Below are 14258 nucleotides of genomic sequence, written 5' to 3' on the forward strand. Positions count from 1 at the left end.
AAAATATCTTCAGTCAAACACATAACCTGCAAAGTCAGCTACAAATGATACCCCAAATTGTATTGGTGGTGTATGCCCTAAGATTCCATGACAAATTCTGTCAAGATATCATTTCATTATCAAAATGCTTCCTAAATGTCAAGCATAAATCTGTCACATGATTGTAAAGAAAATAAGGAAAATAGGTCTATAAAAATGCGAAAAATTTGAATCCGATATTACGCGGCTACCTTTTCTTTTCGCGCCATTTTCCTATTTAGTGTCTGTGTATACCTGAAACCGTAAATCGTTAGTACATTGTACTAATATTTGGATATCATAATTTGTATTTTTCAGGATACAGCGGGGAAACAGCACTAAACGTGACGTCTGTCGTTTTCAACGCAACCGGAGTGAACAGCGGACTTTCTGTACAGGTGGAATTTAGTGGCTCACCCACGATTACATGTCTCATTGATAGCAGCCTTAGAAGCGGCGGGGATGAGGAGGAAGTCGACATCATTGAGATTTCAGAATCAGACCCGTCTCCTCTTGAGACTAACGTTCGTATAAATGGGTATTATAATTTATACATCTTAGTTGTTGATGATGACGAATTTGATACGGAAACCCAGACAGACTATTACCTCGGAGACGCTATAACAGCGATAGATATCAGTAACAACGCTAATGGATTTATAATACCTGTCATTTCACCGGTAACCGCTGATGTTAATTACGCGGTCTATTTTCTTACAGGAACAGATGTTAATATCACCTTTACACTTCTAAACAGTTCATGGACGTTCCAAGAACCTTTTGTTTCCAATGAAACGCAAACTATTTTGATTAATCGATCGAACTTTCCGACGTCAGGACTCTACACATTAGTCGTGAATTTGACGAGCCCGTTACATACAAGCGGCATAGTGAAATATAGTGTGTTAGCTGTGCAAGAACCTCTCGATGTAACCAGTGTTTCTCTACAGGGATACTCTACAGATATTGATCCCATACACGTCATGGTTGGCCAGGAATTCCAAGTGGCAGTTCAGTTATTAGCTGGCGATAGTCTTACGTTTACGCTTACGGTTGAACAAGATAATACTACAATTGACCTCACGGGAAACCACTGTACAGGAAAAATAACGTCAAATGAACTCAATTATACGTTCACCTCTACCGGATCGTATAATCTGACTGTTGACATTTCAAATTATGTCAGCAATTATACTGAAACAATCGCGGTGGAAGTAATTTACGAAGTAAATTATTTAACTGTCGATGTAACACCTATACCGGTAGTTTTGCTCTCCACTGAGACGGTAACCTACACAGTGACAGTTGCAGACACTGCAAACTTGCCAATGGGAAACGTCACATGTAATGTGGAATCAGATAATGGCCATACAACAGGGTCGATGGAATTTGATATGTCAGCATCCGATTATGCTTCTCTGTCTAAAACAACAGACATAGTGGAAGCAAGATATGTCGAAGGATGGTATGAAATAACTGTCAACTGTTCTAACCAGCTTCCATATGAGGTAAACTCTATTAAAACATATTACTCTTTCAAGCAACTGGTAAAGGTTGTAAATCCCATCGTCGCTTTGATGCTAATTCACGACAGTCCGGATCCATTCCATCATGGATTTTCAAAGCCAATCACGTTTACAGTACATCTAACCACCCCTGCAACAGATCTCCCAAATGCAAATCTAACGTGTGAGTTTAATACGGACAGTAGCGGCGTCGGTGATATAAAGTCCGTAACTGGTGACGTTACGAGCTCAAGCAATATAACGTATACGAAAACATTTAACGGCGGTAAGAATTACACGGTTTCAGTAAACTGCAGTAATTTAATGGATGATGAAGTGCTAACCTTAACAGACACATTTCGCATTTACTTCGATTGCTGGGGAGCAGAGCAGTATTTCTCAAACATTTACCAAACGCATACTGGAGCATTGGTAGCTAAAACAAACGAAGCAAAGCAGGTATTCTTTCTTCCCACTCTTAAAATTAGAGAAACAATAAAAGAATATAATATATACTATATATTGAAAAAATATCAGTATCGACGTGACGTACTCTTTATTTTGTATTTATAAGCTATTAGATTTGTATCGAGAAATATGAAAGATTTCTGCAGCGGAAATATAGCGCGACTAAAGGAGCGCAATATTATTCCGCGAAAGAACGAGTGCATATTTATCGGTGCAAATGTAATAATATTCTTTTTATTACATACGCATCTGTAGCCTGAGTGAAATTGAAAATATCGGTGTTAATGAACTTTTAACCTCGACGGCGTACATGAAACGTCACAAATGACATCACACACCCGGTATGAAATGGAAAAATATTGACGTTTCAAGTTCCATTGAAACTGAACGGAATTTTTAAATGAGTATGTAATAACACACTGTACTTCTTTGTTTTGAAATGGCGAAAATACAGCATGATTTGAATTACACGTATTTCTAGCTTTTAATGCATAATGTTATAAACTACTATATTTACAGATAAAGGCAGACGTCATCTTGACCGGAAACTGTAATGGTACGCTAAAACACCACTTTACATTGTACAAAGTAGATAATATCACTGAAACATTCGACCGAAACTTGACAAGTAGTAGTGCCACCAGTCTAAACATTCCGAAATTTGATATACCACATGGTCTTTATAAACTGAAGCTTACAACATACTTTACTGGAATAGACCCTACTCCGGTGTTGTCAGACTTCATTTATCTAAACTATACATTACCACCGTTGATTCCATCATTGGCTGTGGACGGTTCTTTCAACGCAATGAAAACAATTATCACTACTGCAGAGGTTGTCATTAACAGTTCCCAGTCGAGTGACCCAGGTTTTCCTAATTCTGTGCAGCTCAATAGGCAATGGAATTGTAAAACAGGAGTCAGCCTCTCCGAAGCAGACGTGCTTGCATTCATGAGCCAAGAAGACATTAGCGATTTTCCTGATAATGCAAACGCAGCTTGTCTATTTTCCATTGTTCCAGGTTAGTAAATTTTACCGTTGTATTATAATGTTATTAATCAAGCAATTTCATATTGGCCTTGTTATTTGTCCAAGGGTTGTCGTATTGGCCCGAGGCCGTAGGAAAGGGGAAGTAACACTGTGTTGTAGTTTGCTTTTTACAGAGAGCTATTTCCTTAGCAACGGGAGACAATTTTCGCGCAAGCGCACGCTATTCAGGGCAAGAATACATGACCGCACAATATCAATGTGGTTCGGATGGTTAATGAAGTAGTGAGGAGAGGTGTTCTACATTTTTCTTTATCTGTTGTTAAACGATGTTCCTATTCTTTGCTAAATTCAAGTTTATCTTAATTTTATATTAATATACGGGTTATGATTGCGCACGATACATTTTCGATATGAAATTGATTTAGCATGTAAACATAAGAGATGAAAAAATAGAAATTTGTATTCATGAGCTTTCTTCCTTCAGTATGTAGTTATAGACCTTGATTTGATTCATATCTTACGAATTAAGATTTATTATACTTTGACTACACTTTTATCGGTATAAAAGGAAATGTTCATTAAAGTTCCAAAGTATATTCTTATAGATTTTAAAATACTAAATATTACGTGAAATGTTTGGGATCATACTCGAAATATTCATTTTTGATTCACAAAACAGCTCCGCCACGTGATATATTATTTCGAGTGCCTTCTTATTATGGCATTTATGACCGAAGGCATTAAAGTATGTCACATCAAAGTCATTTGATATGCTTCTGTAACTTTAATGAATCGCTCTGATTAGAGTCTTGATTACCTGGGTGACCTATGTTTTATCGTGCCATTTGCATTATAATTACGTAATAATTTCCGGTATATAACTTAAAACAGCAGCTTCAGTGACATGGGTACATTTTAAGTAAAAATTCTTACGCGTAATTTAGCTACCGGGTACACAGGATTCGCGTGCAAAACATTTATTAATTCATAGATTATCTTCAAATTTTCAAAATCGCTGAAGAATACATATAGCTATATGGCTAGAGCATTTTTAGTAAGATAATTTAATTAATATAAGCAAAATCACTTAGAAACGGTCGGAATTTGATAAAACCGACAGCAAAATTTCATACAGCGCGATCGTAAATATATTTTCTATACAACACGTAAAGTAATTAATATCGATATAATCATTAAAGTTAGACCCTAGACTAGAAAGTGCAAAAAACAGATCGGAAAAACATTAAAAAATGACAAAATGACAGCAAATTTAAAAATATAGAATAAAACAAAATTGTTAAAGCACATTGAATGTTTAGCGCATATAGAGTAAGCATATTTATCGATATGACACAATTATGCAGTAGGCGTGGCGTGTAATCTATAAATAACCTGTGTACTGTCAACAATCGGACGTATAGTAGTCGCAACTTGACCGCGATGGTTGACCTTAGGCTGATTATTCATATCGATTATTTCATTATAGAAATCAAGGGTGCTTAGGGTAGCCGTATATATTTATATGGAATTAGTTTGTGTATAGTGTAGTTTCAAAGTATATATACTTTCATTTGATCAATTAAAACCTTCCAATACACTAATTTATATTTACACAAATTTATATTTCCCTTTTCTCGTGCAGCTCATGTTTTACGCACACTCCTTTTCAATAATAGGTTGTGCCTCATTATGTATTATAATACAAAGGTCAACCATCGGGGTCAAGTTGCGTCCACTATATATAAAGGCTATGTTTTAGACGTGTTTTTAAAGTTTTAATGTTTTTAAAGTTTAATAATAAAATAAAGCTTAAGAGTATAGATGTAGTTCATGGTCAGTGGCAGTTTTTCTCAGGCGCTTCAGGAGTGTTAGTAAGGTAGTCGCGGCTCTTACCCTGGATGACTAAATTTAATCAATTTAAATATATATTTCATAACCTATTTATTATTTCGGAAATTTAGACACAGTTAAGGGGGGTATAACATTTAAAAACAATACAATAACAATAAATACTCCAGCCAAGACCCAGACATGTTCCAAAATAACACCCGGGCCTTGAATTAAGGTCCCTTTTTAACTATATCATATGAATCTAATTCTTTGGAATCGATCCAGGCACCGACCTGTATCTGGCAACAGGTCTCAAAATTCAAATCTCGCTGGGCCTACGATTGATTAGTTAGACTGGAAACAGTCATAACTACGCAGCGCAGCGTAAACAAATAAAAATGAATAAAACAAAACAAACAAAACAAATCAGTGACATGGAGCTGCGACCCCTAAGTATGCAGATGTCATTCAAGTCGGAGAAAAATATATACAATAAGAACTATTTGAAGTTGTGGAAAAAAAATAGATAAAATGAAAGAAAACGATGACATTTTTAAATGTAAGGAAAAGCTTTATCATAGTATTTGTATGATGTGTAGAAATAGACTGAAAATGTTTGTTCTTTTCTGACGAAAATAAGAATAAAGCAGGCTTTTCATGTAAGATATTGTTGATAAGATACAGGTCTTTAATCAAAGCATACTGTATAATAAATTACGTGACTGAAATCATCTTTTATATTGGTTAAACAATTCGTAATATGATGATTTTATGTAGGTTTTCTTATCATTGAGCGTTCTTTTGCCATACGTAAAGAGCGCATGCGCGTCAAAAACAAAACATCTGCGGAATAGCATAGCAACCAATAGTGTGTGTGAAACGGTCTATACAGCATCCCAGATCGAGTTATTGTTATAATAACCCTTTAATATGTTTTGATTGTTAAAAGAAACGTTTTTCAGAACCAAAATATAAAAATAAATGAAGAGCAATAACTATTTCAAACAAACATAAATTTAGTTACGTACAGGTCAGGGTTTTTAGGTTCTTATTAAAAATTATATACTTTATCATTGAATAGTTTTTTTTTTTTTGTTTTTTTTGTTTTTTTTTTGTTTATTTTTTTTACTTTTGATACAATACGAGAGATCGCCGTGACGTCACGCATTAACATCTGTTTATCTGGTGTGGGCAAAACAAATGTTTTTACATCTTTTGTATATGGGATCGGAATTTTAAATTTTTGACCACTTTTTCACTCATTCATGGTTTTCAAAATTCAAAAAGTTTAAGAATACTTACAATTTTCATATTTTCGTATTCAAATATCTTTTTAAAATAAGTCACAATTTTAAATGACATATAATTTTAATAGCGGCGTTGTGAAACCTTTTAGAAAAACACTGTAAGTTAAGCGTTCATAATTAAATTTCGAAATAATAATCAAAAGTAATTAGTAAATTGCTTGTTTTATCACCTTTCTATTGATCAAAAAGTTATTGATATTATTTGTGTTTTAAGAAAGTTAATGCCGTTAGAAAAACATCACTGTTTACAAAAACATGGACGTTCAGCTGTCTTATCAGTTATAAAAATAAAAAATACAACGGATTTGTATACAAACACGACCTCTCCTATACCCTAAACCCTGCCAGCCCCTTATCGCCTAAACTAATCTATTTGTATGCCGCTGACATTATAATAAATATTCGCTCCCCTATCTAGAACATTTACCCTTTATAACATTTACCCTTTATTGGAGAGGTCTATCAAGACCTCTCCATAGTGCTGGCTTTCAAACAAGGAGAATTTAGACTAATCTACTAATTTTACGGCGTTAGATTTCACTTTCTAGCGCAAATTACGATAAGCCACTCTAAAATGGCCCAATGCGCTTGCGCACAAGTAAGTTTTGAAATCTTCTAACACGAAAATAATTGTTCGTTTAAAATAAAGAAATATAGTGTAATACTATTGTTACAAATGTTGGAAACGGTTCAGTTATTAACAAGAAATATATAGATATATATTTACTATTCTTTGTTCACAGTATTCAAAGATATACATATGAAGTTTTCAAGTTTCAAGTTTATTTTCTTATGTTTGGCCCATATGGGCATCAACATTTACAATGTTCATGAAAGACATGAAATAAAATGCTAAAAGTAGTCAGTCTACCATAAAGCACATTATACAATGTAAAACAGCTTCATACTTTCTTATACAGTATTATGAGATGAAGTATCATTATAGAATCTTGCCCAGTGACAGGTAAAGCATATAATACAATGTAAAACAGCTTTAAACTTATTAATATTGTGAAATTAAGTATCATTATAGAATCTTGCCCAATAATAGTCAAAGCATATTATACAATGTAAAACAGCTTTAAACTTATCAATATTGTGAAATTAAGTATCATTAAAGAATCTTGCCCAATGATAGTTAAAGCATATTAAACAATGTAAAATACGTTGAAACTTTCTAATACAGTATGGAAAAATGAAATGTCATTCTAGAATTTTGCACAATGACAGTAAAACTATCCACAGTAATATTTAACAAGAACATTTAAACATTCTGAGACTTATGTTCGTAAAAAAAAAAAAAAAAAAAAAAACAACATATTATCGAACTTTCAAAATGTCTTAATTATTGGATTAAAACAGTTAAAAAAGAAAAAGAAAAAAGGAAAGGGAAAGTGGTAGATCATTTTATTTTTGACATTATTATTATTGACAAATACTGCAAGCTTAAGAAGATCTGTTTTATCATGGCTTGTAAATTGCATCACGTTAAAATGTATTTCGTTCAATTAAATGAATTTATAGTTTAAATGGCGGGTTCGTTTGCCCCGTTCGGAAGATCTGCCGAAATAAGAAGAGTTCTTCCGAGCTTCTGATAGTCGGAGATATTAATCACGTGATCAAAATAAGGCGGCAATTCGACAAACTGAGTAATAAACTAGAACAGATAAAATGCACATTAACAAAAAAAAATATCTGAAAAAAATCATTTAAAAAAAAGAATGATATTTTTTCACTTCCGGCAGACGTCCGTTCGTTTGGGATTTTCTTTTAAGTTTTTCTAAAGCTTCTCGGAAGCTATTCTCTAGGGCCCGTTGACATACAAGCCTGTCAGGTGAGGTTCTCGCAAAAAATGGTGAGATGCTAATTTGGCAGCTTTCATCAAGGCCAAGTTCATAGTACAATTATTGCGGTGGTAGCTTTTGATCCTTTTTAAATGAAATTCCGTTACTAGGAAATGCTTGGGCTTACAGTCCTCGGATTGGCGGAGGTTGATCATAACCTGAAGATGACTTATGAATTTTGAGGTCATTAGGTCATGCTCACAGTGACTATGACCCCTAATAGGTCACAGTGACCTGCAACTGGGAAACTGTTTTTTTTTTGTCTATAGCACAACCTATCATATAACCAGATAACAATTAGATAACAATTGTAATCTATGACTCTGATATAAAATAAAGTAAACTTTGAGGATATTTTTGCTACATCTTAAGTACAACAATGTTTTATGATAATCTGCAATACTTTTTATTCATTTTCTTTGTTTAAACCTTGAAAAAAGGATAATCTTAAACACTACCGCTATAATATGGGCTGATCACTACCAAATAGAATGTAAGCCTCCGCTGGTCACTATAAGAAATGTTTCTTATCAAATTTCACACTATTTTCATCTCTATTTCCAAGAAAGATGCAATACCAAACATATTGCCAAGTTTCATCGTGAAATTTCGAGATTTTACAGAAATATAAACATTTAATAGAAGCCACCCCTACCCATTTACAGGACTAAATTTTGGTCCTATGGTCCTTGTATTGTATATTTTGGTAAAAGATACACTTGTTTGCATTATTTTTCACTGGGATTCTGACATATCATTCATTCCGTCATGAATAAGACCCAGAAGGATGCATTGTGTGCATTTTCTGACATTCTGGAGACAAAATATTGGCTTTTTAATCCCAGAAATCGCTGCTGAAATAGGCGCATCTACATAAAAAAGGTCAAAATTCAAAATTTTTCAAATTTTATTATTATTTTGCACTGGAAACACTCTTTTATATCATATACAACCGATTTATGACTACTAAGACTAATTGCGATGTGTTTCGAGAATGGTCTTATTTCAGCTCTTATAGGTTAAAGGTCAGTAATTCAAACCCTTCTTTGTTTCATATAAAAAAACGACAATTTTATGTCGTCTTTACGTATCTTTAGAGAACATTACTAGTAGTATAGTAATTGTTTGTTTTGGAACATCTGACCCCACTTGACCTATAACCCCTTGGTCCGGACTGACCAATGCTGGACAATTAAAAAAAAGAAAAAAAAAGATTTTAAAAAATTATTGTTAAAACCTATAGTAAAATAAAGTAAATCTATTTTTAGTAACGTTTACAATGTAAACGCCTATTTTTAGTAACGTTTACAATGTAAACGCCTATTTTTAGTAACATTTATTTTTAGTAACGTTTACAATGTAAACGTCTATTTTTAGTAACGTTTACAATGTAAACGTCTATTTTTAGTAACGTTTACAATGTAAACGTCTATTTTTAGTAACGTTTACAATGTAAACGCCTATTTTTAGTAACGTTTACAATGTAAACGCCTATTTTTAGTAACGTTTACAATGTAAACGCTTATCTTTATATTTGAAATACCGTGCACAATGTTTGTGTTTATTTTTAGTAACGTTTACAATGTAAACGCATGTCAGTTCCGTTCAAGTTTATTTTTAACATTAGTGGAATTTCTTTATGTCTATACTTTTATTTATAGTAACGTTTACAATGTAAACGCATGTCACTTTCATATATTGTTCAACCATACATCGTCGAATGGTTTCAGTTGTTTATACAACATATTTGATCTTATTTTCAATTAGTCAGTATATTATTAGGGTACACATAGTAATTAAAACTTTAATTAAGCTTTTAATTCAAAAATCTGTTTCTATTATGGAATGCATGTTCATCTGATATAGGTTCATCCGATGAATACAATTCCACTACATGTTCATCCGATATGTAGAATCTGATGTAACTATCCGCCAAAAGTGAAAATATTACTTCTGTAGATGTTGAATCGTTATAAGGATGAATGTCAAACCTTGTTCCTTGTGATAGATGAACTTTAATTTTTTTCTTATACATAGATATTAACCGATCAGCGTCAAAGCCCTCAGCTGCCTCAGCTGCTATATTTGCAGTATTGAAAAATGAACTATAAATTAAATCATTATCATCATTCCACCACCTAAATATAAAATGTGATATTGGACTTTTAATCGGTTTATACGGTTCACCTATAGGGCTCGCACCCGTTAATAAAATATTAATATCTATTACATAAATTCCGGTTTTTTTAGCCACAAACACACCCTTCAAAAGCACATTTGGTACAGCTATTTTATATTGTTGGTTTATGAGTATAAAATCTCTAAAATCTACGGCATTACCAGGTTTTATTTTAAATTCATTTAAATAGTTCAGACCGGCCATATTTTCATATGTTGAATGTATCCAGACATCCTGGCTGGTAAAATACTTTTTCATTTTTACGTAATCATAAAGAGTGTTATTATAGTATTCAAAGAGAAACACTTCATGTCCCACTTCCTCTAGCCTTTTTTCTATTTTCCTGTCTTTCTTTTTAAGTTTAAGAATTATTTCAGCTAAATCATCAAGTCGTTTTGTTGTGGCAACTTCAGAAGCAGATAGATTGTCAACAGTATTCTTTGTTCTAGCTAATTGTGTTTCTTGTTTTAAGAAAGCATCTTTTACTTCTATAATTTTTTCCCAATTATTAGAAATTTTTTCATCATTAGTAGCAATTTCTTCGACATTAGCGGTTATTGCTTTAGTATTAGCAGTAATTACTTGGGTATTAGCAGTGATTGATTCTCCTTGTTTAGCTGATATTTTAACTGCAGAGTTAAAATCATTTATTATTTTTTTAATTTTATCATTAAATTCATTAATATCTTCTTGTAATAAACCTTTAAGTTTACTTAACTCTTCGTACTTTATATTGTGACGTGCATCAACATTATTAATCAGATCTACAAGTTGTTTTTTCAAATTTTCTAGCTGATTATTAACTGTGTTAATTGCTTCAGTATTAGCAGTAATTAACTCTCCTTGTTTAACTGATTTTTCAACTACAAAGTCCAGTTCATTTTTATGTTCTTCAACTTTAGCATTAAGCTGCGTCATATCTTCTTGTAATTTTTTTGTAATATTACTTAAGTCTGCATACTTTAAATTATGACGGTTGTCAACAATACTAATCCAATTTCGAATTTGTTTTTTAAAGTCATCTATTTTAGAATTAATTTCTTCTTTAAAGTCCTCTAATGCTGTATCATGATCATCACCTCTTTGTGAAGCTGCCTTTTCCAATTCAGATTTATATTCTGCAAGTTTATTTGAAATTAAATCTAATAAATCTTTATGCTTTTTTTCAGTTTCAATATTTAGTTTATTTATTTCTGTTCTAATTTCTAACTGATACATATTTTGTAACTTTTTTTCAGCTTCAATAATCTTGTCTTTTAGTTCTTCATGTTTAATCATACTATCTTTTAATTCTTGAACTTGATTGTATAACTTTTCAAAATTGGTTCTAAATACTTTTTTTATATTGTCATCTGTCAAATCAGATTTCTCTTCAAGTTCTTTAATAGAATCAACCATAGCTTTCATTTCTTCTTCAATTTTACCTTGTAATTCAACTATTAATAATGAATTCTTTTTAAAATCTTTTGTTAATTCTTCAATATTCTTTACTTCTGCTTCTAGTGTTTGTTTTATACTTTTGACATCTTCAAGTTTATAGTTATCTATTACACTTTGATCTTTTTTAAACATAAATCGTCTTGAAACTACATCGGTGGATTTATCTGGATTTCCTAGGTTGATTATTTTATTACCTCCCATATCTAATGCTCTGTTCATTGTGTTATCAAGTTCCTTATTTCTGTGAAGATATGATTCCATGTCCTTTCTAAGCTTTTTGTATTGTTTTTTAGTAGCATAATCACTTAAATCAATATCAAATTTAACTTTACTTATACTGTCAGATTCACTTATTTCTTTTACATCATTAAAAACTCCCATTATATATTACCAGTAAAGTTTTTTCTTAAAAACTTCCTTGGTTTGTCAATATATAAGAAATCATATTTTTGATTTGTTGCATTAGCAAATGAATCACGATCTATATTTTGTTCATTACAAATCATATCATTTTCTCGTTTACCTGGACTTTCAAATAAAATATAGTGTGAACAGTTAATTCGAATATCTTTTGGTGTTTTATAGTAAGACTGACTTAAATAAATAACACAACAGTTTTTGTGACGTCCTTGAATAAAGTATTTTGTTATTTCATTTTGAACTTTTTTATCTTCACATACAAAATCATCAAATATTACTACTTTTTGTTTTTCTGATTCAAGATTCTCACAAGGTTCAATTTGGTTTGGATCAGCTGAATATTCAAGTATTTCATTTGGATCTACTTTAATTTTTTTTGCAATTTGACTTAAGTTGTTAATTAAATCTTGATATTTAGATTGTTCTAGGTTTTTAGCATATAAGTATAATTTATCATAATATATAAGAGGTTTTCGAAGTATATGCATTAATGTATTTGTTTTTCCAGATCCAGACGATCCACATATTAACATTCTAAAACATGAATCTGGCATAAAAGGATAATGTTGTGTAAAGTTATTGGATTTATCACTTTTTGTATCATAATTTGGAATTTCCATTTATATAATATTACATTATTTTACATTATTTTACAATATCTTACATTATCTTACATTATTATATAAATGCAATCAAAACTTAATGAAATAAGAATAAGAAAAAAATTAGTCGGGCAAAAGATGAGGGCTCTTGGAGAAGAAATAATGAGAGAAAAAATTAAGAAAGCTACAAATCGGGATATGTACACTGAAATTTATAAGCCAATTACTGAAAAAATAGAAAGTCAAAAAGAACAATTATCAAGTCAGTTAAAAGCATTACCTGGAATTAAGGAGCAATTAGCGTTACTTCCAAAAAGTTTTGCTGATAAGATACATGATATAGAAAATCTAAAAATGGTGACAGAGTTAATGGAAAAACAACCACCTCCGGAACTACAACAACCATTACAACCATTAAAAGAAGAAGAATTGGGAGCAAGACCAAAAGAATTTATAGTTGATTTTAATAAAGAAATTGATTTAGATCTTTTAGATAAAAAAAAATATAACACACCACAAGAAGTGTTTGATTTTTTTCACACTGAATCTGAAAATCTTGATGAAAAAATGACTAGGGAAGAAGTAGAGGATATCATAGAAAATGTATCAGAGGATATAAAAAAATTGGGTAACAAATCTGGTGCAATAACTAGAAAGACAAACAAAACAGATCATGATCTGAAGCAACAGGAAGCAATTATAGCTAAGTCGGAAAATTTAAAAAAATATAGAGAAACGATCAATTATATTCTAAAAACAAAAAAATATACGGGAAAAGGAATAAGATATCATAACCCATATAAAGTTTCACCAAATGGACAATATGGTAATTTAATTATTAACTTAAATAAACTTTATGGTCAAAACAAATTAATTGCTAAGGATAGAATAACTGGAAAAGAAGTAATTAACACTAAAGTAGATAATGATTTGATTGATTTGATTAATAAAAGATATAACAATAATAAAAAACATTCAATTCATTCAATAAAAATATTTAAAGAATTAACAGAAAAATCAGGATTACCTATTAATAAAAGATCTATGAAATTTAAAAAAGTAATTAGGGGACAAGGTTATGACGTTTGTCCATGTAATCCGAAAGAATTGGTTAATGACTTGGAGTTAATTTGTGGTTCAATTGATGCTGGAAATAATAATGAAGAACTAAAAAATGAAGGTATTAGAATAATTGATGAACTATTAAAAATGAATTCACTCTTACCAAAACAACATGAAATGTTATATAAAAATTATTTTTCTTGAATTTACACTTTTATTAAAGTTTTAAAACTTTAGTTTTTAACTAAAAAGATATGTTTAATAATTATATAAATGGAACAAAAAATAGTATTAAGTTCTGAAACAGTTAAAGATGATAAAAATAAACCGAGTGATTTTACAATTAGATTTAGTCGTTCTTTAATTTTAGATAAAAATAAAACTTATGTTGTTGGTTTGGATAGTATTAACACTATGACCTATTCTTGGCATAATATTAATGATGAATATGACAATAAAAGAATTCGTTACAATAATGGTAAAGAATGGAAAGATATCATATTTACAAACGGTTCTTACAGTTACACAGATATTAATAATTATATCAGGGAAACATTAATAAGTAATGATGATTTTGAATTTTATAAATC

The 14258-nt window shown here is 31.1% G+C and overlaps 1 protein-coding gene across 1 annotated transcript in view; it reads left to right on the forward strand.

The window, feature by feature from the left end:
* LOC123565009 (uncharacterized) overlaps positions 1-14258 on the forward strand; it is a 118648-nt gene that overhangs the window by 14986 nt on the left and 89404 nt on the right. Inside the window, exons 2-3 of the mRNA XM_045358993.2 lie at positions 337-1982; positions 2511-3015. Of these exons, the coding sequence (XP_045214928.2) occupies positions 337-1982; positions 2511-3015 (2151 nt within the window). The remainder of the gene's footprint in view (positions 1-336; positions 1983-2510; positions 3016-14258) is intronic.

Source organism: Mercenaria mercenaria, chromosome 2, assembly GCF_021730395.1.
Source record: "Mercenaria mercenaria strain notata chromosome 2, MADL_Memer_1, whole genome shotgun sequence".
In the NCBI taxonomy this organism is placed as follows: domain Eukaryota; kingdom Metazoa; phylum Mollusca; class Bivalvia; order Venerida; family Veneridae; genus Mercenaria; species Mercenaria mercenaria.